This window comes from Ceratotherium simum, chromosome 17 (genome assembly GCF_057802395.1).
Source record: "Ceratotherium simum simum isolate JZ-2026a chromosome 17, ASM5780239v1, whole genome shotgun sequence".
Classification (NCBI taxonomy): Eukaryota; Metazoa; Chordata; class Mammalia; order Perissodactyla; family Rhinocerotidae; genus Ceratotherium; species Ceratotherium simum.
This window is the reverse complement of record NC_141916.1, coordinates 17309-43649: the sequence shown is the minus strand read 5'-3', so window position 1 is coordinate 43649 and position 26341 is coordinate 17309. Positions and strand designations below refer to the sequence as shown.

General features: G+C 44.8%; 1 protein-coding gene across 8 annotated transcripts; it reads right to left on the bottom strand.

Moving 5' to 3' along the window:
- Positions 1 to 1649: 1649 nt before the first annotated feature.
- Positions 1650 to 24773, bottom strand: LOC101398270 (rab-like protein 2A). Of its 8 annotated transcripts, XM_087442016.1 has the most exons (10): positions 18638 to 18913; positions 15301 to 15376; positions 9596 to 9746; positions 8454 to 8483; positions 7238 to 7317; positions 6461 to 6540; positions 3882 to 3993; positions 3439 to 3536; positions 2964 to 3047; positions 1650 to 2768 (listed from the first exon to the last, which is right to left on the bottom strand). In XM_087442016.1, exons 4-10 carry the CDS (start codon positions 8477 to 8479, stop codon positions 2688 to 2690), a joined length of 561 nt encoding a protein of 186 aa, XP_087298142.1. In that variant the 5' UTR covers positions 8480 to 8483; positions 9596 to 9746; positions 15301 to 15376; positions 18638 to 18913; the 3' UTR covers positions 1650 to 2687. The 8 variants fall into 8 exon arrangements, with proteins under 8 accessions (XP_087298142.1, XP_087298139.1, XP_087298141.1 ...); XM_087442013.1 differs by lacking the exons at positions 9596 to 9746; positions 15301 to 15376; positions 18638 to 18913 and adding exons at positions 23553 to 23714; positions 24680 to 24773; XM_087442015.1 differs by lacking the exon at positions 15301 to 15376.
- Between the last annotated feature and the right edge of the window lie 1568 nt (positions 24774 to 26341).

Sequence of the window (26341 nt, the reverse complement as noted above, 5' to 3'; positions counted from 1 at the left end):
AAAGCAATCTTCAAAAAGAACAAAGCCGAAAGACTCACATACAAGCCTGTTCCTAGCAGCACTATTCACAATGGCTAAAAGGTGGAAACAGCCCAAACATCCATCAATGGATGAATGGATAAACAAATTGTTGTATATACATACAATGGGACATCATCCAGCCATAAAAAGGAATGAAGTACATGATACATGGATGAATCTTGAAAACATTACGGTAAGTGAAAGCAGACAGACACAAAAGGTCCTATATAGTATGAGTCTATTTATATAAAATTTCCAGGATAGATAAATCCATAGAGACAATGCAGATTAGTATTTGCCAGGGGCTGAGGGAAGGGGGTATCAGGGAGAAACTGCTTAATGAGTAAGGGATTTTATTTTTGAGTGATGGAAATGTTTTACAACTAGATAGAGGTGATAGTTGCACAACATTGTAACTGTAAATTGCACTGCATTGTTTACTTTAAAATAGTAAATTTTATGTTATGTAAATTTTACCTCAATAAATTATTTAAAAAAAGATTTAGGAGTGTTGTTCCCTGTATTAGGATGCAATGAGCCTTTCGCAGGTGGATCTGAGCACTGTAAGGGTGGGTTGGCACCCGGCCTGAGCACTCATCCCTCAATTGCTTTGAGTGTTGATGTATAAAACTCATAGCTGCCCTTTTCCCCAGAGACTTGCCCTTGCTATAACAGGAGCCGCTTTGCCCTGGAGGCTACAAACTGCTGTCTCCACCTACTCCTCCTCCAACACTTGGCTGACTTGCACAAAAAGCCCCCTAGTCTCAAAGTGGAACCAACTCGGTGGGGCACTTTGCCCTCCAGAGCGTCCCTGTGGGGTGGGGGGTGGGGGTGGGAGACTGCAGCTGGCCTCCAGCCAAGCCCACAACCTTGCTCAGCTCCCTGCCTCCTGCCCTCTGCTGCTCCACTCAGTCTCTCTTCTGAGAGAACCGCCCCAGTGCGTCATTTGAACAAGAACCGCCTTCTCAGACTGCTTCCAGGGAACCTCGTGCAAAATGTTTACGTAAAACCAATACTGATGGTGAATTTATGGCATTTGAATTATATCTCAATAAAGCCATTATATTAAAAAATACTAGTCATTTATAATAACTAAAGGGTTATTTTTTATTTTGGGGGGAGGAAGATCGACCCTGAGCGAACATCTGTGCCCATCTTCTTCCTGCATTATGTATATGGGACGCTACCACAGCATGTCTTGATAAGTGGTGCATAAGTCCGTGCCCCGTGAACCTGCGAATCCCAGGCTGCCAAAGCAGAGCATGTGAAGTCAACCACTATGCCACTGGGCTGGCCCGTTATTGTTGTTTTTAAAAGCCCCCCTCACCAGGGTAATGCAATCCTGAAAATCCCGGTCAGGTTAAATCTCTTAAGGTGAAATTTTAATATCAGTAATTTAAAGGGGAAAAACATTTGTTCTCGACTCGCAAGTCAATCCCCATTCTTTTTAAAACACTAAATTCCATTGATATGGTCTTTATTACACTAAATCAAGAGTCAGCCTGGGTTACCCTCGCATGACAGATCCAGATGGTCTCCCTCCATTAATGTAGTTGATGACCTGCAAGTTTTTTTGTGGCTTTTTGCTCGGTGAAATCCATACCCACAAAGCATGCACATACACTCAGTGTTTATATAATTCAACGTTTACTGTAAAAAAGAAAACAACAGAAACAAATATAAATAAAAACGATGGAAATGATGCACAAGATGATCATAAAAACACTAGTGAACCACAAGTACTGGAGAGAAGTGAACAGGCAGCAGCACGGTTCCCCGCAGCCCTCGCCACTGAGGAGCACCATGTCCGCGCTGGTTCTCAAAAGGAAGGAAAGCCTCACACGCTGAAATAGGGCTTTTAAAGGAAGCCTTTCTTAAAGTCTTAATTCTTAATTTCTTGTAACCCAAATGGGTGTGCCTTGTGATATGGCTGTATTGACCTTTGTGTTAGTGACAATCACATTTGTGTCCTGCAAAGGAAGGCTGGACCTGTCACCTGCATTCACTTGTGTGCCTGTGACTGCAGCCTCAATGTACTGGCCGCACCTCCTGAAAAACCTGTGGAAGGAACAGCTGTCTGCTCAAAATCATTTTTTAAAAAAAGTTGGTTGGGAGACTAAAGAGGAAAAAGAATGGGAGACCATGTGAAAAAAGGGTGGAGGCCTCCCAATTCTGCAGGGGTGGGAATAGGGGTAGTCAGGGATTAGAAACCATTTCCTTGGTGGAAATGCAATGAATAGATCCTGAGGTCAGTTTTAGGGGAGGAAAAAAAAACACCACCTAAATTTCCTTTTATTTAAGAGAGACACAAAGCATGTTCCCTGATTCTCTTCACTGTCCGATCCTGGGGCAAGGGTTATGATGCTGATTCCTAATTCTGCTTCAGAGTGTGGTATGGACCTCCTAACACCTGTTGAGAGTGCTTGCTGGTGCTGACCCCATCCCTGTCCCTGAGTACAGGGGAGGGGACAACTGTTGAGGGGTCAGGTATCATGGGCCATGAAAGTGGGGGAGGCAAATGGGATGGCTGAGTTTGTAGGAAGTAGAGCAGGGGATGGCCTGGAAGAGTTTCTCAGTTCAGAGCTGGAGGGTTGCGGAAGGGAGGGGTATTCTGAAAGCCACTCCACACCCAACAAGTTGGCCATGGAGAGAGGCCTCCTTCTGACTCAGGAGGGAGATGGGCTCTCGATGCTGCCACGCTGCTCTTGCTCCGGCATAGTCTCCTCCTTCTGCTCCAAGTCAAAGTTCTGTGAACAAGGTTGCAGGTGAGGCCTGGCCCGGCATTTACTCAACTGTAGCTCTGATACTTCTAGGAGCGGTGCACACAATGAGCATGTGCTGCCTGCAAAGGCATGCAAGAGCCACTCTATTGGGTTATATTCTGCATCCCTCTGAAGAGACGCCTTTTTCTCTATCCCACCTGACATTTGGGCCTGACCTACCTCAAGCTCCTGCAAAACCTCGTCCATGAAGTCCCGGGAGTTCTGTTTGTAAGACACAGCTAATCGAATTGCATCATTGAAGAGCTGGGGGAAGTGTTAGGAAGGAAAACATAGCAGTGGGTACCACTGCCCTGGACTCCGCCTGCACAGTACCCACAGGTCCCGTCCTAAGTCCACACAATACTCCACCCCTAAAATCAGCAAGGTCACCCCTCAATTCACCTTCTCCCCAACACCCTAACCCCATGCATGGTCAATGGACTTTTTCCTCACCAAGCCCAGGCCCATCACCACCTCTACTGTCAATACTTACAATGACCCCTTCCTGTCACCACATGCCCACTTACGGTCCCCACAACAATGCCCATCCTCTCCATCATCCTTGCAGCAAGCCCTTCTCTTCGTAGCTTCCCTGGTCACTTCACCATCCGCCCTTCCCCAACCTCACTAGAATGCCCCCACAGTCTACCATTACCTTCACAACGTTGGTACCATCGGCAGCCGAGACAAAGTACAGGGGCAGAGAGAACTTCTTGGCAAAATTGAAGCTTTTTTGGGTCATCTTTATGTCTGCTGTAGAGAAAAGGTAGGACATTGGCCTGTCCATCAAAGGAAAGGGAGAGGGTTTCACAGGGTAGGTCACTGGAGGCCCCCATTCCAGAATGTGGGATGGACAGGGACAGTCAGGGGATGTGACCTAGAAAGAGTTCATTTCACAGGGATCCGTGCCTCAGGAAGAGGGCAGGTTGGCTCAGTTGGCATCTTTACTGGGAAGGGAGTGATGGCAAGCAACCAAGGGCTTTATCTTGGGAAGGAGGATGGATCACTGAAGGTTTGTTGCCCCAGGAAAGGAGGAAGAAACGTGTGGTGGTGGGTCCCCCATGAACTGCTGACACCCAGATGCAGGGATGGCCCCACCATCGATTTTATTGGCCACCACGATGCATGGGATCTCTGGCCTGAACTCCCGAAGCTCCGTATACCAGGTGCTTAGGTTCTTGTAGGTGACTTTCCTCTGTACATCAAACACCTGCAATGAGCAGAGGAAAGAAGTCAGCTCAGGTGCGTCAATGTCACTGCACGCCACCCCCAGGTGACTCACACACACAGGCAGGTGAGCATGGCCACGTGCCATGGGCTTGGGATCCTGGATTGGGCATCTGCTCTGAGCTGCAGCCCCTGTGACCACAAAGGCTGGGCTTGTGTGTGCTCTTTCAGGGAAGCCCTCTAGACCCTCCAGATCCAAGTGTTAAAATCTTTATTCCTTTATTTGTTATCTTGTCACCTAATCCTATTTACCTATTTTAACCAAGTTGTATCATTTTACTAATCAATATAGTCTGTTACAAATTGTGAACTTCTTTTCTTAGTCTAGTCTTATTTTAATTGCTTAAACTTTGTTTTAAAATTCCTTTGTAATAATTTTAAATGTTTCTAGAACCTTCCTTTAGTTACTATTGACTTCCTTTTAACTTTAAGATTTTGTTTAATCTTCTATTCATTTTGTATTTTAAACTTCTTAAAAGTAATTTTTATCTTTTATTTTGTAGCTTATCATAATTTTATTAACTTTTTATAATTTATAGCTTTTACCTATTTTAAAATATCAGCAAGAAGCATGAGCACTTTGGACTTGCTCTAAGGGCAGGGATGCCAGAAGTCCTAAGACACTTCAAGTTGTTCCTTTCTCCCTTGCAGGGATCCTTCAAGCCCCTCACAGGAGCTCCTCACAGGCCAGCTCCTGCTTCCAAGCCATCCTCCAGAACAGACTCAGAGGCCCAAACCGCCCCAGCACAACAGTGGATTGAGATGAACAACCCTGGAACCGCTGATCTTACTTCTAAACCACCCAGCCCTTCATAGGAGCAACATGGACCACACCCAGGGCCAGGGGCTTGCCCTGCATGGCGGGCATGGGTCAGCAGTTGTCACACCCCGAGGCAGCAGGAGGTCCACCTGAGAGGCTCTTCCATGGTACTCCCTAGGCCCAATTCCAATGACCATGCTCTCTTAAATTCCCAATAAAGACTTCTTATAAAGCATGCTTGTAATCAAACTTCTCCAATGTGCTTCACACCAGGCTGCCTCCCATGATCACCATCAAACAGTCACCTTTTGCCCAGGTTTGGGTTCCTGAGCTTCCTCTCCTTGTTTTGAGAGCTGAGGAGAAGCTGGCTGGGATGAGTAGCATCCCCATCAGGGTTTCAAGGTGGAGAGTGGAACCCCAGCTCCCTCTGCAACTATAAGATCCCCACATGGTCATCAGAAGGTGAGTGCCTTCTACCTGCCAGGCCCCATGCAGCAGTCTGGGGTGGGTGGTAGGCATCGACAGAACAGGCACACAGGGATGCTGGCAGGACAGACATCCCTGGGCCTCTGAAAAGGGTCCAAAAGGAGCCAATGGAGACATGTCAGAGGCAGGAGGTCACTCCCAGAGAGAAAAGAGAGGTGGGCTCAAAGCACCAAGTGCCAGTGCAGAACAGACACAGAAATGGCTGGGACCCACACCCTCCCAGTTCTCAAGGGTCAGAGATGTTGACTATGCAAGACTTCAAGTACAACCTCGGGCACTACCCTGTCACCCTCTTTTGTCTTGTCCCCTTATAGGTACTAGTATTAAAATTTTGGAAAATTCCAAGGGCTCTTGTACTTAAAGGATAGTGGGCCCAAGGATGGAGCCAGGGAGTTTATGGGAAGGAGGTCCTAGGGACACAGGTTTACACAGCTCTTCTCTCCTTTCTTGGTCCTTCCCATGGCTGAGTTTCAGGTCCTCTTGTCGCACTTATTACCCCCTGGCTACTGGGGTGGACCACTGAGGACTGTGTTCTAGACAGCAAAGTGAGGGGCTGGGAGGGAGGAGAGGGGCTGGTTTGGGAGGGAAAGTTCCTTGGGAACCATAGGGTCTACTCTGAGTAGGTGGACGCCATCATGGAGGGACTGTGTTTGCTTCTTTCGTTTTTTTTTTTTTTTTTTTTTTTTGGTGAGCAAGATTGGCCCTGAGCTAACATCTGTTGCCAATCTTCCTCTTTTTGCCTGAGGAAGATTCACCCTGAGCTAACATCTGTGCCAATCTTCCTCTATTTTGTATGTGGGACACCGCCACAGCATGGCTGACAAGTGGTGTAGGTCCACGCCTGGGATCCAAACCCACAAACCCAGGCCGCCAACGAGGAGCGCACGAACTTAACCACTATGCCACCAGGCTGGCCCCATTTGCTTCTTAGATGCTCTGCCTGATGCTGAAGCCCTGAACTTGCTGCTCCCCTAGCATGGTGGTTATTCACCCATCCCCACTTGAAGAGAGGCTCACCCTGGCATGCTCTCACTCAAAACCTCTGGGGAGCACATATATTTTGAAGTATCCCCCAGCTGCCCAATCCCCTCTACCCCCACACCCAGCCCTGGTGGGGAGGGTTCACTGCTGCTGGGTCCCTTAGCCCCTCACTCCTCAGGCCAGACTTGCCCAGCCTTTGTTTGCCTCCCAGCTGGTCTCGTACCATGATGCAGGCATGGGCCTTGTGGTAGTAGGAGGCGTGCATGCTCTGGAACCGCTCCTGGCCTGCTGTGTCCCAAAAGTCTGCAATATGAACACAGCTCTGACTGTCTGATGGGGGCTGGAGGGCAGACACTCGATGCCCTGAGCATCTCTGTGCAGGTCTCTGAGTGCTGAAACACAACGCACAAGTTGGAAGGATGGGGAGGAATGGAGACCACGCAGCTCACACGTGTGTGTCGTCAGGACACGAAACACCTGGGTGTGCCATGAGAGGTGTGTGCGTGTGTGTGGGGGTGGGTGAGAGGGAGACAAAGGGCCAGGGCCAAGAGGAAGGAGAATGCACACAGGAAGCCTCAAGAGGAAGAAGGTAGGTGCCCCCCTTCCCCCACCCACAAGATGCGGGACTCTCCAATGTCAACACTAGGCAGACTTCCCACGTGTGGTGACCACAGAGGGACACAGGTAGGATGTGTGGCCTGGCCAAGGGGAAGGTTGTGACCTCACGGAAAGTCAAAACCCCTTGAGGAAGACAATATTCAGACCACATTTATTATTTCTTTACACTAGCTAAATGAGAACACTAGGTCAGAGCGTTGGAACTAAGACCCTGTGTGCCTCCTCCTGCCCTCCCTGGCCTCCTGGCTCTCGGGGTCTTCCCTACCACCCCTCGTCCCTGCCTGGGGTCTCATTTCCTCCCTGCTTGACTCTCTCCCAGGGACCTTCTCTCCCCTCCCCCCTCCCTCCCCTTGAGAGTCGGCTAGCTGGGCGTGCTGCTCACCTACAAGGATGGTCTTGCCGTCCACCGTGGCCGTGTGCTTGTACAGGGTCAGGGCGTACGTGGATAGCTGCTGTGGCTGACTGAGTTCAGGTTAAGGAGCAAAGATGAATAAAAGGGAGGTAAGGAAGGTGCTTGGGGGGCGTTGGTGTGATGGAACAGGCCCTCTCTCCTTTGTGTTCTGAAGTTAGGTTTTAAATTGAATGAATGTTGCAGACAGAGGATCAGCTTCAAATATTGCTGGCACAATGGAAATGCAAGGGCGGGAGAGGCTGGGAGTGTGTCCTGGCCATCTAAGTCCAAGGGAAAACATGGAATGGAATTTTACAGAGCTGCTGTCATCAACGGCATCAGCTAGTTGGAAAATGCAACTGTCGATGCCCCAGCTCCTTAATGGATGGGGCTCCTGCGGGCCAGAGAGGAAACTCAGCCATAGGCAGCAACATGACCGTTTCAGCGAAAGAAGCCTCGACAAGCTGTTTATGAATTGTAGTTTGCCTGTGTGTGAACCCGTAACAAAAACCCTGGGGAATAATACTTCCTGAAGCTGCAAGACACTGGGTGGTTTAACCAGCAAAGCCAGGAGGAAGCAGGTGGGTGGGTGCAAAGGAGCACTTGGTAGAAGGTAATGCAAGATACACGCAGACTCCACCTGGGGGCCGGGGCCCAGGGCAGGGAGCAAGAGGCTCCAGGCTCTTCTCACTCATGGTTCTCAATGGATTCCCCTGGGAAGATTTTTAAAACTATCCCAGTTGTCAGGGAAGGTCTCACTCCAAATCTGCACAATGTGACAATTCATGGGAGGAGGGAGAGGCTGGCAACCCATACCTTACAAAGTTCATTCATACTGGAGAATTTTTAAATATTAGAGAGCCCAAGTTTTGAGGTCAGAGAGGTTAAGTGAATTGCCCAATGCCAGAGCTACTCAGAAGAGGAGGGGTTTGAATCTAGGCATTTGACCAGGAGCTATTAGCCATTCTACTTGCCCTCCTAATATAAAGCAAATCCAAATGAGTAAGCTCCACAATATGCAGCATCGATTATGTGTGATGCCATGTGGGTCAGTCGGCAAGAAACCAGCAGGAATGAAACCTGTGCATTCACTCACCTATCCTTCCTCCCTGGACCACTGGAGCAAAGGGGTGGGGAGTGGGGTTGAGTTGGCATGAGGGGGGGAGGAGCTGCAGGAACAAGGAGCATTTCAAACCTTGAAGGATACAATCCATCCATGAGAAATCTCTCCATAAGTCTGTAAGGAGAGTGTGCAAGGTGGTCAGACATATCCCTCGACCTCTCTTCCTTGCCCTGCTGCATGATCTCACAGCTGACAACCTGGGAGCCACCTGTGGCTTCCCACCTCCCATTCACTCCACAGCCACACAGTTTCCTTTTAAGAACAACGCCCAGGAACTGCCCACCCGCCCTCTTCCTGACTGCCCTTAAGTTCCTGGCTCCCTTGCTGTAACAATGCCCAGTACCCACAGCTGCTTTGCCTGCATGCAGGGACCCCGCCTTAATCCTTTTTGGGCACCACAGCAGCTGATGACCAATATTAGTTGAAGAAATACAGGACTTTCTTCAGAGCTCTGCCATATATTGACACTGGAGAAGTCTGTGTGAACCATAAATTCAACAGATCTAAAAGTGAGTTTCTTTAACCCACTAACCCTGCCCCTGCCTCTGAATTATCTAGTTAGTGGCATCACCTGATTCTCCAAGCCTAGAACCTGGGAATTACCATTACTAACCCCTCATAACAAACAGCTCATGTTACTGTAAGTGCACACACGAGCCCCTGTGAGGCTCTCAGATCCATTATTTCTACCTCTTCACACTGTTGACAAGCACAATTGCCCCTGCTTTATGCACAGGAAACCGAGGCCAGGGAGGTGTGCCCTCTACCCAAAAGCCATTTCCCCAATATTCTGCAGGTCCTTCAGGGCTTTGCTCAAATGTCACCTGAGCAATGAGACCTTCCCTGATGATCTTCCTTATAACAGGCAAATTCTGTCTCACCTTGTATTCTATCTCTGCCCTGCAGGTGACACCAACTGAAATATTAGGTATTTTACTTATTGACTGTCTCTCTCTCTCAACTAGAATGAAATGCCCATGAAAGCAGTTTTTGATTTTTTAGTTTATTGCTGCATCCCCAGTGCCTACGACGGAAATCATGTAGACTATAACCACCATCTAAACACCATGCAAAAAACTGTAGCCCCACCTCCACCCCCATCAGCAAAGGCCAAGTGCGGAGCCGAGACTTCCACCCTTTTGCCACTGTAATGAGGCGCCCCAAGATTCCCACGCTGGGTTGGTGTCAAAGGCGGCCAAGCAGAGAGCCAGAACTTTCTTCCCTACCAGATGGTAATGGGGCTTGCTCTCCCCATAGTGTCAGTGGAGACCACAGGAGCCGGGACTTCACTCCCACCAGCAGTTAGGGAAGTGGTGGGTGTGGGTGGTGTGCTGCCTCTCCCCCTTCTCCTGCTGAAGCAGTGCCACAAGAAGCCAGCTAAAACAGAGGGTTTAAATAAGATCCACAGTCTCATAACATGATATTCAAAATGTCCAAGTTTCAACCAAAAATCATTCATCATACCCAGAACCAGGAAGATCTGAAACTAAAGGAAAAAAGATAATCAATAGATGCCAACACTGTGATGATACAGTTATTAAAGTTATCTGACAGAGCTTTTAAAGCAGCTGTCATAAAAATGCATCAATGAGCAATTACAGATGTGCTCGAAATAAATAAAAATATACAAAGTCTCAACAATGGACTAGTTTTCAGCACAGAAATAGAAGATATAAAGAAGAACCCAGTGGATATTTTAGGACACTTGGAAAATACAAGAACCAAAATGAAAAACTCACTAGATGGGCTCACAGCAGGATGGAAAGAACAGAGGAAAGAATCACTGAACTTTAAAACAGAACAAAAGAAGTCACCCAATACAAATAGTAGTAAGAAAATAGACCAGAAAAGAACGAACAGAGCCTCAGGGATTTGAGGGACTATAAGATGACATTCATGTCATTGGAGTCCCAGAAGGAGGGGAAAAAGAGGACCAGGCTCAAAAAACAATAGAAGAAATAAGGCCTGAAAACTTCCTAAATTTGGAAAAAGACATAAAAGCCTGTAGAGTGAAGAAGCTGAACATAAGTCAAAGGATAAATCCAAAGAAGTATACACCAAGACACAGCACAGTAAAACTCCTGAAATCAAAAGACAAAGAAAAATATCTTGAAAGCAATGAGAGAGAAATGACACTGTCCCTACAGGGGAAAAACCATTCAAATGGCAGAGGATTTCTCATCAGAAACCACGAAGATCAGAAGGAAGTGGCACATTATTTCTCAAGTGCTAAAAGAAAAGAACTGTCAGTTCAGAATCCTAAATCCAGTGAAAATATCCCTCAAGAGTGAAGGGGAAATCAAGATATTCTCATACGAAGGAAAATGAAGAGAATTTGTTTCTAGCAGACCTACCCTAAAAAAATGGCTAAAGAATGGCAAACAGAAAGTAAACAATAAAGAAGGAATCTTGGGGTATCAAGAAGGAATAAAGAACAGAGTAAGAAAAAATATGGGTAAGTACAATAAACATTCTTCTTCCCTTGAGTTTTTAAAATTATTTTTGATGGTCAAAGCACAAGTTATAACACTATATGATGGAGTTCTCAATGCATGTAGAGGAAATACTTAATTTTAATTAAGGGGAGGGTATTAATTAAACAGGGGAGGGTAAAGGGACATAAAGGGAAGTAAGGTGTTTACACTTCACTCTAACTGGTAGACTGAAAAGTTACGTATATACAATATAATACTTAGAACAACCACTACAAAAGCTACACAAAGAGATACACAACAAGACTACAGATAAATCAGAATAGAATTTTTAAAAATGTTCAAGCAACCCACAGGGAGGCAGAAAACAAACAAATACAGAAATGAAAAACAGAAAAAAACTACAATGGCAGACTTAAGCCGTAACAAATCAAGAATTACAGTTGATTGTTGTTATTCATAGTAGTTATGTCCTATAAGGTCACCACAAACAATGAATTAGTGAATATTGAACTGTTGCTCTGAGGGGAATTACAGGGCTAGGTTCCTGTGAGCCTCTGGTTACATTTTTACTGTTGATTCATTAATGTTGACTTCATATTGACTCACCAGGCACTATAACTCATGCCTGAGGAAGCTTATCTAACACACATATTTCTCAGTAAGGCACATCACAGTCTTCTACAAACTATAATACTACAAACAACTTTACACACAAAAATTTGACAATTTAGACAAAATGGACCAATTCCTTAAAAGGAATATTAGGTGACCAAAACTCACCTAATATGAAACAGAGCATTTGAATAGCTCTATAACTATAAATCTCTAGGCCCAAACGGTTTCAGGGGAGAATTCTACTAAACATTCAAAGAATTAGTATCAATTTTACACAATCTCTTCCAGAAAACAGAATAGGGGAGAACACTTCCCAATTCATTTTATGAGGTCAGTTTACCTGATATCAAAACCAAAGACATTCAGCAATATATAAAAGAAGTTATACACCATGACTAAGTATGATTTATTTCATGGATGCAAGCCTAGTTCAATATTTGAAAATCTATCAACGTAATCTACCATATTAACTGGCTAAAGAAGAAAAATCACACGATCATATCAATCGATGCAGAAAGTGCATCTGAAAAAATTCAACACCCCTTCATGATAAAAAAGTCTCAGAAAAATAAGAATAGTGGGGAACTTCCTAACTTTGACGAAGAGCATCTATAACAACTTACAACTAACACATAATCAATGGTGAAAGACTGAATGTGTTCCCCCTAAATTCATGAACAAGGCAAAGATATCTGCTCTTACCTTAGTTCTAGCCAGTGCAATAAGGCAAGAAAAGGCAATAAAAAGCATATGACTCAGAAAAGAATACAATTGTCCCTCTTTGCAAATGCCATGATGGTATATAGAGAAAATACTAAGGAATTTACAAAAAAGACTCCTAGAACTAATAAGTAAGTTCAGCAAGGTCACAAGATAGAAAGTCAATGCACAAAAATCAACTGTATTTCTATACACTTGCAATGCAAACATATATACAGAAATTTAAAATATGATACCATTTATAAATGCTCAAAAAACAAAAAAAAGAGAAATACCTAAGTGTAAGCCTAACAAAACATTTATAGAACTGGTATGCTGAAAACTACAAAATACTGATGAAAGAAATCAAAGATGATCTAAATAAATGGAGAGACACACAATGTTTATGAATTGGAAAGCTCATTATAAAAAAAGATGCCAATTCTCCCAAAATTGATATGCAGGCTTAATGCCTATTAAAATCCCAGCAAGACGTTTTATAGGTATAGGCAAGATTTTCTAAAATTTATATAGACAGGCAAAGGAATTAGAAGAGCTAAAACAATTTTGAAAAAGAATAAAGGGGATGGAATCCATCTACTCGATTTTAAAACTTATTATATAGCCACAGTAATAAAGATTGTGTGGTACTGGCAGAGGGTTAGACACACAGAACAACAGAACAAAAGAGAGAACCCAGGGGGGCTAGCCCCATGGCGTAGCGGTTAAGTGCACGCACTCCGCTGCTGGCGGCCTGGGTTTGGATCCCGGGGGTGCACTGATGCACCACTTGTCAGGCCATGCTGTGGCAGCATCCCATATCAAGTGGAGGAAGATGGGCACAGATGTTAGCCCAGGGCCAGTCTTCCTCAGCAAAAAGAGGAGGATTGGCACGGATGTTAGCTCAGGGCTGATCTTCCTCACAAAAAAAAAAAAAAAAAGAGAGAGAGAGAGAGAACCCAGAAACAGTCACACAGAAGTACAGCCAACTGATCTTTTTACAAATGTGCAAAAGCAATTCATTGGAGGAATGATAGCCTTTTCAACAACTGACACTGGACCAATTGAATACTGTATCTATAAGCAAAAAAAAAAAAAAGAAAAAAAAACTTTTACCCAAAACCCTCAGACTTTAAATAAAAGTTAAATCAAAATTGATCACTTAATGACTTAAATGTAAAATCTAAAACTATAAAAGTTTTAGAAGAAAACATAGGAAAAAAATCTTTGGGACCTAGGGCTTGGTGAAGACCAAAGCCCATGACTTTGGTAATACCAAAAGTATGCTCCATAAAAGAAAAAAAAAAGGCAAATTGGACTTCACGAAAATTAAAACCTTTTGTCTGTGAAAGACTCTATTTAAGAGGATGAAAAGATAAGCTACAGAATCGGAGAAAATGGTTGCAAACAACATATCCAACAGAGACTAGTATCTAGAATAATAAAGAACTGTCAAAACTCAGTTAAAAAAATCCAATTAGAAAATGGGCAAGAGACATTTAACTGAAGTGGATGTACAGATGGCAAATAAGCACATGAAAAGATGTTTGACTTCGCTAGCCATTAGGGAAATGGAAATTAAGACCATGATGAGCTGTCACTATACACCTATCAGAATGGCTAACATAAAAATCAGTAACACCAAATGTTGGTGAGGATGCAGAAAAACTGCATCTCTCATATATTACTGGTGGGAAAACAGACACTCTGAAAAAAATTTGAGTTTCTTAACAAATGAAATGTACTTAGTATATGATCTAGCTACAACACAAAACGAAAACTTATGTCCATACAAAAACCTATACACATATGTTCATAGCAGCTTTACGTGTAACAGCCATCACCAAGAAACAACATGTCACTTAACTGGAACATTTTGGAAAAAACAAACTGTGGTACATCTATACCATGGACTACTTAGCAATAAAAAAGAACAAACTATTGATATACCCAACAACTTGGATGGCTCCTAAGGGTATTATGCTCAGTAAAAAAGGTCACATACTGTATAATTCAATTTATACAATGTCGCCAAGATAACATAATTACAGACATGGGGAATAAATTAGAGGTTACAAGGGTTAGTGATGGTGGGCGGTGGAGTGGGATGGCTGTGACTATAAACAGGTAGCATGACCAAGGTCTCTGCGGTGATGGAATAGTTTTCTATCTTGATTCTCGTGATGGTTACACAAATCTACACGTGATAAAATGATACAGAATTATAGACTTGCATTGAACCAATGCCATTTCCCTGATTTTGATATTGTACTATAGCTCTGTAAGATGTAACCACTGGGGAAGCTGGGTGAGGGGTACACAGGCACTCTCTGTAACATCCTGGGAATCTATAATATTTCAAAATGAAAATTTAAGAAAAAGCAAACAAAAAAACAAAGACTGGGAAGATATGTGCAGTGCCAATAACTGACAAGGAATTAATATACAGAAAATATGGGGCTGGCCCCGTGGCTTAGCGGTTAAGTGCGCGTGCTCCACTGCTGGCGGCCCTGGTTCGGATCCTGGGCATGCACCGACGCACCGCTTCTCTGGCCATGCTGAGGCCGTGTCCCACATACAGCAACTAGAAGGATGTGCAGCTATGACATCAACTATCTACTGGGGCTTTGGGGGGAAAAAAATAAATAAATAAAATTAAAAAAAATATGCAGAAAATATAAACAGATCTGATAAGTGAATAAGAGAACAAGCAACCTGTGTACTAAAAATATGAACAGGCAATTCACAGATGAATGGCTAACAAACATTTGAAAAGATACTCAATCCTTTAATTTAATGATTTAATGATTTTAATGCAAATTAAAATAAAATGAAGTAGCATTCATATCCCTCAGATTACCAAAATCCCAAAGTCATATGACACCAAATGTTGGAGAATTTGTGGAGCAACAGAAACTCTTGTACTGTGCTGGTAGGATTGTAAATTTAATATCACTATTTTGGAGAGTAATTTGGATATCTCGAAGTTTGAGCTAACCCTAAAACTTGGCAATTTCACCCCAGGTCTAAGTGTGTGCCCAAGGTGGCAGGCACAAAAATATTCACTGCAGTATTGTGTCTAATAGCATAAAAATGATAACATAAATGTTCTTCACAGAACAGACTAAACAATTTTAGTACAAACTAATTAAAAAAAAATTTACTGAGTGCTTGCCACTTACCAGATACTACGCTAGGTGCCATGATATAACACTGAACAAAACAGATGAAAACTCTTGTCTTCATGGAGCTTACATTCTAGGGGATGAAGACAGACAATAAATGAGCGCTTAACATATATACAGCCACATATATGTTATGTGGATTTAAAACAAAAACATTACTACAATTCAATGGGGTAAAGGATTATTGTATCGATCAATGGTGTGGGAGCAACTGAGATGCATGGCAATAAATGAACCTTGAGGACATTACACAAAATGGTGGAGGGGGAGGGGCCAGCCTGGTGGCGCAAGCGGTTGGGTGCGCGCGCTCCGCTGCGGCGGCCCGGGGTTCGCTGGTTCGGACCCCGGGCACGCACCGATGCACTGCTTTGGCAAGCCATGCTGTGGCGGTGTCCCATATAAAGTGGAGGAGGATGGGCACAGATGTTAGCCCAGGGCTGTCTTCCTTGGCAAAAAAAAAAAAAAAAAAAAAGAGGAGGATTGGCAGATGTTAGCACAGGGCTGATCTCCTCACAAAAAAAAAAAAAAAAAAAAAAAAATGGTGGAGGGGGAAATTGTAGGAGTCAATCCCTCAACTGAAACAATCAGTAACCTAGAAAAAAATGATCAGAATCAACTATTTCAGAACTCTGGAATCTGACTGGACACATAAAAACCAGCACAGTGCTAGATGAAAGGAGACAAGAGACAACGCTGATCTCGGGTGGAAGAACAACACGCACAAACCAGCAACTATTCCTCAGTCCCACCACAATGATGTAGTAACCTGTGTTCCAAGTGTCTGGCTGGTGTCAGGGCAGTAGAGAGACTGCCCTCGAAAAGTCTGGGTTGCATGTTTTGACCACTTGGGTAGATCCCTGAGGAACCGGGTCTGAGCCTTCTCAGGCCTCCAAGACTGTCCCTGCTAGCATTGACTGGAGACTTTGATGGATAGAAACACCTTTTTTTTCTTTCCCTTTTTGGAGCCAGACATTTAAGGAAATCTTTGTCAGGTCACTGACCACAGATATTGGAACAGAAACATCAGTGACCACACAAAACAACGAATATACACTTTGCACAAATAGGTGGAAAAGTTACAAATGGATAGCTCCAGCCCTAAACAAGCAGAAATGAGCAATCCCTGAGTGGGAGTATCTGATTTCCAAAGTTACCACTTTAAAATACTCTGTTTAATTCTTGACAAAATAATTACAAAGCATACAAAGACACACGAAGGTGCATCCCATTTACATGAAAGAAAGAATCTGACAGAAACAATCCCTGGAGAAATCCAGACATTGGGATTACTAGTCAAAAATGCTAAATCAATTATCTTAAATATGCTCAAAGAGCTAAAGGAAACCATGGATAAAGAACTAAAGGAAATCAGAAAACGATATATGAACATAATGATAATATTAATAAAGAGAGAGAAAGTATAAAAGGAACCAAACAGAAATTCTGGAGCTAAAAAGTACAATAATTACAATGAAAAACTCACTACAGGGTTTCAACAGCATACTTGAGCAGGCAGAAGAAAGGATCAGCAAACTTGACGATAAGGCAATTGAAATTATCTAGTTTGAGAAGCAGAAAGCAAAACAAATAAAAATGACCAGTGTCCAAGGAACTGGTGGGACAACATAAAGCATACTAACATAATGCATCATAAAGAGAAGAGAGAGAGATAAGGGCAGAGAGATATTTGAAGAAATAATGGCTAAAAATTTCCCAAATATGATGCAAGACATGAATATACACACCCAGGAGACTCAGTGAACTCCAAGCAGGATTAACTCACAGAGGTCCCCATCAAGACACATTACAGGCAAATTGTCAAAACCCAAAGACAAAAATTCTCAATCAGATAAACAGCTAATTTCTCACCAGACACCACTGAGGTCAGAAGGCAGTGGGATAACATATTTAAAGTTCTGAAAGGAAAAACCATCAGCTATGCCCAGAAAAGTATCCTTCAAGAATGAAGGAGAAATTAAGACACTCCCAGATAAACATAAGTTAATGGGGCTCATCACCAGGATACCAGCCCTATGAGAAATGCTAAAGTGAGTGCTTCAGGGGGACGCGAAAGGACACCAGACAGAAACTCAAAGTCGTACGAAAAAAAAAGATCTCCAGCAAAGGCAGCCACATCAGTAAATACAAAAGCCAGTATTCTTGTACTTCCAGTTTGTAACTCCTCTTTTTTCCTATATGATTTAAAAGGCAAATAGATAAAACAATAATTACAAATCTACGTTAATAGGCATTTAACATATAAAGATGTTATCTGTGACAAAACAATATAAAGGGGAGGGATGGAGAAATCTAGAAGCAGAGAGAGTGTGTGTGTGTGTATATATATATACTATATAATACTATAATATACTGTTATAACTAAATTGGTATTATTCAAATAGGTTGTTATGAGTTTAAGATATTAATTGTAAACTCCAAGGTAACCACTAAGAAAAAACTAAATAATTATACAAAAAATGAAGAAGGGAATCAAAATAGTACACTACCAAAAATCAACTATATACAAAAAAAGGGCAATAATGGAGAAATTGAGGAAAAAACAGAAGATACAGAAAACAAATAGCTAAATAGCAGAAATAAGTAATTCTTTATCAGTAATTAATTATTGTTGCAAATGGCAATGGATAAAAATCTCCAATTAAAAGTGAGAGATTGGCAGAATACATTAAAAAACCATAATCCATGTATGCGCTTGTCTGTAAGAGACTCACTTCAAATACAAAGGCACAAAGAAGTTGAAAACAAAAGGATGATAAAAGATATTCCATGCAAATATTATCCAAAAGAGAACTGGACTGGCTATACTACAGTCAGACAAAATAAACTTTAAGTCAAAAAAGTCACAAGAGACAAAGAAGGATATACTGATAAAAGGTTCAATCTATCAAGAAGATATAAAAGTTACACACATATATGCACCTAACACCAGAGTCTCAAAAAATATGAAGTAAACACTGACACAACTAAAGGGAGAAATAGATAGCTGCACAATAATATATTGAGATTTCAATACCCCACTTTCAATAATGAGTAGAACAACCAGACAGAACAACAAGGAAACTGAGGACACGAACAACACTATAAACCAATTAGACCTAACAGATATATACAGAATACTCCACCCAACAACAGCAGAATACACATTCTTCTCAAGTGAACATAGGTTCACCAGACGACTGCAAGAAAGCAAATATCACAATAAAGTAAATCATACAAATTTTTTGGTTTTCGAGTGCATATAAGTTAGTTTATACTATACTGTAGTGTATTAAGTATACAATAGCATTATGTCAAAAAAAACCAATGTACATACCTTAATTAAAAAATACTTTATTGTAGGGGCCGGCCTGGTGGTGCAGTGGTTAAGTGCGCGCGCTCCGCTGCGGTGGCCCAGGTTTTGCAGGTTCGGATCCTGGGCGCGCACCGACACACCGCTTGTCAAGCCATGCTGTGGCGGCATCCCATATAAAGCAGAGGAAGATGGGCATGGATGGTAGCCCAGGGCCAATCTTCCTCAGCAGAAAAGAGGAGGATTGGCATCAGATGTCAGCTCAGGGCTGATCTTCCTCACAAAAAAAAAAAAAAAACTTTATTGCTGAAAAACACTAACCATTATCTGAGCAGTCAGCGAGTCAATCTTTTTGCTGGTGGAGGATCTTGTAAGAAACACAATATCTGTGAAGGACAATAAAGTGAAGCGCAACAAAATGAGGTATGCATATGCATGTGTGTATAAAATGGAATATTACTTAGCGATAAAAAAGAAGGAAATCCTGCCATTTGTGACAACATGAATGAACCTTTCCATGATAAATGGAAAAAGTCAGACAGAGAAAGACAAATAGTGTACAATCTCCCTTTTCTATAGAATCTCAAAAAGTCAAACACAGAAACAGCATAGAATGGTGGTTGCCAGGAGCTGAGGGGTGGGGGAAACGAGGAGCTGTTGGTCAAAAGGTACAAACTTCCAGTCATAAGATGATTAAGTTCTGAGCATCTATTGTACAGCATGGTAACCATAGTTAACAATACTGTTATTATATACTTGAAAGTTGCTAAGAAAGTAAATCTTAAACGTTCTCACCACACACCAAAAAAAGGTAACTATGTGAAGTGATGCATGTGTTAACTAACCTCATGTGATAGGCATTTTGCAATATATACGTGTATCATATCATCACATTGTGCACCTTAACTATGTTATATATCAATTACCTCTCAATAAAGCTTAAATAGTTTTTTTAATTTAACAATCTTTTCAAAGATTAAATTGATTTTATTAAAATTAAGTGCTTCTGTTAATCAAAATATATTAACAATAGAGTGAAAAGCCACAGACTGAAAGAAGGTCCAGAAGGTATAAAGATGTTCCTACAAACAATCCAATAAAAATGGGCAGCTGGCCTAAACAGGCATTTCACATAAGAGGAGCTCCAAATGGCCAATAAGTACGAATAAGTGCAAAGGTGCTCAATATCATCAGTCGTCAGTGAAACACAAAATTAAAATTCCCTATAGAAACTCTTAAATATATCTCTCTATATACATGAATGATCAACATTGATAACTGTGTTGTTTAAATGCGTCATCACTTTACTACTTCTTTCCCTGCTTGATCTATTGATTATTGAGATGAATATCTATTCAGAACGTGGTCACTAATCCAGTTAAAAAATTAGACTTGGGGGCCAGCCCAGTGGCATAGTGGTTAAGTTCGCGTGCTCCGCTTTGGCAGCCCAGGGTTTGCAGGTTCGGATCCCGGGCACGGACCTACGCACCACTTATCAAGCCATGCTGTGGTGGTGTCCCACATATAAAGTAGAGGAAGATGGGCATGGATGTTAGCCCAGGGCCAATCTTCCTGAGCAAAAAAGAGGAGGACTGCCAACAGATGTTAGCTCAGGGCTAATCTTCCTCAAAAAAAAAAAAAATTAGACTTAAGTCACTCCTCTGCTCAAACCATCCAATGGTTTCCCATCTGATTCCCATCAGATCAAGCTCCTCAGATCTCCAGCACCACCACTGACTCTTCCCTTTCCTCTCTTCTCTCCCATTCTCTTTCTGTTGCTCCCTCTGTTCCAGCCACTAGCCATTTCCTCCTGCTGAAATGCTCCTCCCCTAGATATCTGCATGGCTCGTTTGCTTGCCTCCTTCAAGTCTTTGTTCTACGTCCCCTGTAAACACTGGCCTGCCCTAACCACTCTCTACATTGCAACTGCTCTTTTCCCACGTTTGTGAGGTCACTCCTTATCTGTCTGTCAATTTAATACACTCTAGCCAAGATTTTACACTTCTGAGATTTAAACTGCAGCTTCCATTGTAAAAGGGGGGTGGATTTCATTTATAACTAAAAAGAAATAGAACCCATATTATAAAGAAAATACACCACCTTCTTACATGGATGTAGAAAACCACACAATGAAAGTACTGCAGCCACAGAGGGTAAGAAAAAGACCTGTGCCTGGAACACTGTCTGGAGAGATCACGCGCTCAGGAAGCGGAGGGGGAACAGCAGAGGTTGCGAGACTTGCCTCATCACAGCAGGAGCAGTGAAAGAGTGCAAACAAAGGCAGAGAGGGGTTTTCTTAAGGAAAGTTTGGCCTCTGGACGACAGGACTGAGATACAAATTCCCTCTCAACTTTCTGTAGCTTAGCAGACAGCCAGCTTGGCAGGCCTGAGTTCAAAAGCAGAGCAGGTTTACCCTCTGGAGGCCCCGGGAGGCTGCCACTGCTACACAGTCACATAAACAGTCCTTTCCCAAAAATATTTAGAGTATTATAGGCACCAGATCCCTGTCTTGAGGCCCTTTCCACAAGGCATCCAGCCCATCTACTCCCAGCCCTCAGGGATAACAAGAGCTTGGGACATGGGGCATGCTGTGTAGTCTCTCCTCATAATTTCCCCCAGTCGACTCAAGTTTGTACTTACACCATGTGGCCTTAGCGAGTGTGTGCCTTTGCCCTCTTTGCACAATGATGGACAGTTATTAAGGGGAAAATGAGACCCTAAGGCCCACTTAGACAGCTATCAAAGAAAAAGGCAATGCACCTGGACCTAACTACTCTCAAACAGAGTCAGAAAAGGCCTTGTCTTGTTATTAAGCAGAAAGAACATCTGAGGTCCATAGAAATCCATAAAAAGAAGAAAGGGAAGGGGTGGAGAGCCTTAAACGACTCCCAGGGGAAGATGGCTTCTGGAGCTGCAGAGAAGCCACAGTAAGAGCATGGGTACCTCTCAGTCTGGTCAGCAGTCCCAGTGGTACAGAAAACGTGAAGAAAATGCCTGGGCATAAGTGGGGACTCAGGGAGGGGCTCTTATCCATCACCTAGAACAGGGTCTGGCCTGGTAGTGCTCAGCTGTTGTCGAGTGACTGGCAGCCAGGCAGGACACTCAGGTCATGAGCTGGCTAGGTCAGATGCGGCTGTCAGGGAGAACATCTCCCTGCAGCAGCATCCAGCTCAGGAAGGTGGCGCGTGCAGGAGGGAAGGAAAGGCCTCCCCAGGAGGCAGTGCCCAGGTCTGAGGACAGCCGCTCACATGCAGCAGAGGAGTCCACCCTCAAGGGAGGCTCGGGGAGCCAGAAATAGGCCTAAAGAGGAAATGGAATGGAGCGGCATGAAGCTGCTGCATGAGAAAGGAAGGCACTTCCAGGAAGGCCTGGTGAGTGGGGCTGCCACTACTCTAACTTTCCAAGCCGTGCAAGGTGGCAGCACCACCTCACAACCACTACCCAGAGGAGGCTGTGCACAGACAGATGCCCTCCAGTTATGATGAACGCAGGGGTTAATTAACCTCTTCATAGTTTTCCCCCAACTGAGTTTAGATTCACAAGTTGGAGATACTGAAAACAGGCACAGAATTCTTGAGTCCCAGTGAAACTGAACCAAGACTTGCCCACCTGCTCATCTCTCCTCAGACACACTGTGTTTTCATCATGGTCTTTGTCTCTGGGACAACGTTTTCCCTGAGACACTGTTAGCTGCTGGAGACTGGCTTGTTTTCCAAAGGTTGTAGTTGTAGAGGCCAACGCTGTGATAATCTTTGACGTCCTGTTAACTGCTTAGATTCTTATTTTTTGTTGTTTTAAGTGAGGCTTATAAGACACTGGCATTGAACTTAGGGGTTGGGTAGCCACCTTGGATCGCACACCAAACTACGTCCTCCAACATGTCTATCAGTTATAAAGCTGACAGTTTGCTCTCCACTGCCTGCCATTCCTGTTCTCTGTTTGCTGGGTGGGGGAAAAGGGGGTGTTATTTACTGAGTAATCTCCCCAAACTACTACACTCATCCCCACCTTCACTGTACAGGCATGGTGCTGAGGATGGTCAAAGCAACTGTAAAATACTAAACTAGAGCTACAGTGTGAGTGTTGGGGTGGGGCAGAGAAAGAGAATGTGAATTCACGAAGATGGCCTAAAAACCAGCAAGGCCCCTAGAGAATTGTTCACAGCTACCTGAGTCCAAGGATATGTTAATAAAAGATGAAGGTGGAAAACAACGTGGATCTGGAGCAGCTGGGAGATGAGACTAAACCAGACATCTGGTCAGGGGCAAGTCTACCCTCATCCTGTGACGGCAGAAATAGGTGTGTGCCCTCAGCAGCCCACAAGTGACAAACAGGATCACACCTCGTAGAGACAAGCTGCCAGGGCCTCCCTTCAACTCTCCAGGTGGGGAGTTCCACCCCCGTGCACACAGGCACCGAAGCCAGTTAGAAGAAAACACTAATCTTTATGCTGATTACACTCAGTCATCATTTCTATCCACTCTTCTCAATCTCAGCGAGTTCCTCCAGGAAAGCATCTTTATCATCTTTATTCATTCTGTCACTGGTTGTGCTAGTCACACGTCTCACACTTTTCCTTCTCCATTCCCACTGTCTCCACCTTGCAATCCCTCAGCCCACACACCACATACTGGAATACCCCAGTTCTCACTGCCTCACCTTGGACTGCTTTAGCAGTCTCTAGGGTGACCCGCCCCACACCTTCTGCCAGGACTCATGGAAACAGCTCAGCTTCCTCAGTCCTTACGACTTGCCCGTGCCCCAACATGCACAGCTGCTGATGTGATGCCCCTCGCTCCCCCATGCACGCCGGGGCTCCAGCCAAGACTACTCCCTCACCACTTCCATAGGAGCATGCTCCTCTGTGCCTCCGCAGGATTTTTCTAATAACCCAGACCCACTCTGGGCCTGGTCTTTCTTCCCTAATCTCCCAACATACTTGGACTTGCCCACAGCACTGTCCCCCAGGCAGATGATCTTCACGTTGTCATCAGCATCGTATTTCTCTTGGTCCAGCTCACAGGATTTGGCTCTGTCCTCGGCCATTGGCTCCTGGCTGTAGAAAAGGGCTCAGCCCAGGGGAGGGGGGTCTAGTCACTGCCTGGGAAGATCAAAAGTCTCTTGTTAAAGTGATAAGTTGCTTCAACCAAATCTACTTCTTCATCTGCCTGGACAAGGGAAACAATGAGCTGATGAGAGCGGGGCCCAAGAACACACTTGCATCTTTCTCTATTCCCCATCACCCTGTTGTAATCTTGTCCCCACCAAGATCCTCTTAGGGTGGTTTACCCTATCATCTTTGCAGCTATGCTCAGGGCCACACCTCCCACTCCCACCTGGAGAGACAGTATTCTAAAGCCACGCTGAAGCCACAGTTCAACAGTTACAAGTTTCACATACAAAAGTTTTCTCAGTTGTAAAACAGTGACCATAACCAGTGCCCATGTCACATGATCAATGTGAGACACTGGCAGAGAGTGCTCTGTAAGCCTGAGCGCTCATCACTGAATGGCAGAGCACACGGCCAAAGACGCCTAACCTGTACTCCTGACCCTCCACCTCACGCCTCTCACCTCCCCTCCATTTTCCACCCTACCGCAGTCAGTAGCTGCCCCGTCCTCCCTCAAGGCGGGCATTCCCCAGACCCTCTTCTCTGGTGTTATTTCAACCTCCACTAGTTCCGAGTGTCTTCCACCTCCACCCTGTAGCCGGAGCGACCCGTTCGCGAGCCCAGCCCAGCCCTATCACTCCACGCTCGACATTTACGGCTGTCGCTGTCCTCGCGATCCAGCGGGCAAGGTCTTTCACTCAATATGTCAGGGGCACCAAACGTGTCTGGGGGAACCCCCCCGCCCCCGCGGCCAGGCTGGGCTGCCTCGCTCCCGCACCGCCGCGTGAACCCACCGGCCCGTCCTTCCCCACCCTGGCCCTCCGTTCGCCCGGGGCCCACGGCCGGCCTCGGAGGGGCGGTTTCCACAAGCTGAGCCCGCCTCGAGGGCGGCCTCCTCCTCTCGTGCGGTCCCGGGCGAGGGCTGGAGAGACCAGGGACGCCGCAGGTCGGCCCACCTGTGGCCAGCAGCCCCCAGCCAGCGCCCCCCGCGAGCCCCGGCCCCCGTCCAGTCCCGGACCGGCAGGCGGACCACGCTCACGCAGCTTCCCCACCCGCATCCGGGTCGGCCGCGTCCTGGCAGCTGCTACGCAACCGCGCAAGGACCCCGAGGAGGGCTGCCCGGCCGAAGGCCCCAAGGACCCCGCCGGGGCGCGGGCTGGCTAGCGCGGTGCCGGGCGGGAGTACCGCCGGGGAGTGGGCTTCCGGCCCGTGCTGGACTGGGGCGTCCAAGGGAGTCTGGGGTGGGCTTGTGCCCCGGGACTGCGTCAGGGTTCAAGTGGCCGCTGGTCTCGGGGAGTGGAGGGGCGGCGGGAGTCTGCAGGTGTGTGGGTGGGTGTGTGGGTGTGTGTGTGGCCTCGGTGGTAGGGGCCGGGTTGTAGGCGTGGGGTCGGGCTTCGGGCGTGGGGGGTGGTCCGTAGGTGTGGGGCCGGGACTCTTGTGGGAGTTGGGGCGGAGGCTTCCGTTGGGGGCGGTGGAGGGCGCTTGGACGCTGCCTTTGGGAGACTGGAGGGGTGGGGCCGCATATGTTGGAGGCGTTTGTCTAGGTGATTTATAAAGTTCTTAATTCTCTGATGGGGTGCATTTGGGTGCATGTGTCTACTTGTGGACATTTGTTATTAACCAAGAATCAAGACAGCCGTGACTGAACCAGATTTAGCGGGGAATTATTACAAAAAGAAATAACAGGCCCCAAATGGAGTCATGACAGCAAACCAACAGTTTAAAGTTTCAACTGTTCACCTAAAAAAAAAAAAACCAGTTATTTTACTAGCAAAGTAGGTTTATTCGGGAACAGCAAAGAACCAAAATTTGGGACAAACACGCTATAGCAAAAGCCCTAGGCAAGTTCCACAAAGGATGGGAACGTTGTTTTATGGGGGAAAAGAGGAAATTGGGATGGGTAGTTTTGAAGCCAGTCCCCTGGAGAAAAGTAAGAGCTCAGGGTGGTGTTGGATTCTCGTTGGCTGAGTTGCTGGGGTCCTGGATTTCTGTTTGGCATGTGATGTACAGGTCTTCCTATTGGAGTCTGTAATTGATGATTCTTCCTGTGGAGGACTTCTTTATGCTGGAGTCTCTAACACCCTTTGCTGTAACTGACCTCCAGTGGTAGTGTGAGGGCTCTCCCTTCTGGCCTCCTGATTCCATTTTAAATGAGATTTGCTTTTATTAATTTTCACATTTTCCCCTTTTGATCAAGATCTTTCTCTGAAAGCATTGCTGATCAAGAGTCAGGTTTTTCCAGATTCAGTGGCCTTTTGTCCCTTGGTGCCAGGAAGGACCTTTCCTGGATGTCGTGTCCCATGTTGGAGGGAAAGTGCACAGATTGGAAACCTATTGAGGCGACGTTCAAGTAACAAAGAGGAGTAGGAAGAACTCTCAGGCGTTTTTAATCTGAAGTCCATATTTTATCAAGATCTTAAGCATTGAAGATCCTCTCAAAGCATTATGTCAGCATCAAAAGTTTGACAGACAACTTAAAAATAATTATACAAAACAATTAAAAGTAAAGCATTCTTAAACTGAGAGAATGAAGACTGCAGGAATAAACATGAAGGAATAGCTGATGAAATCTTTGCAAAATTAGCAGAACTTCAAAGATGTATGTAAACAGTATCGTT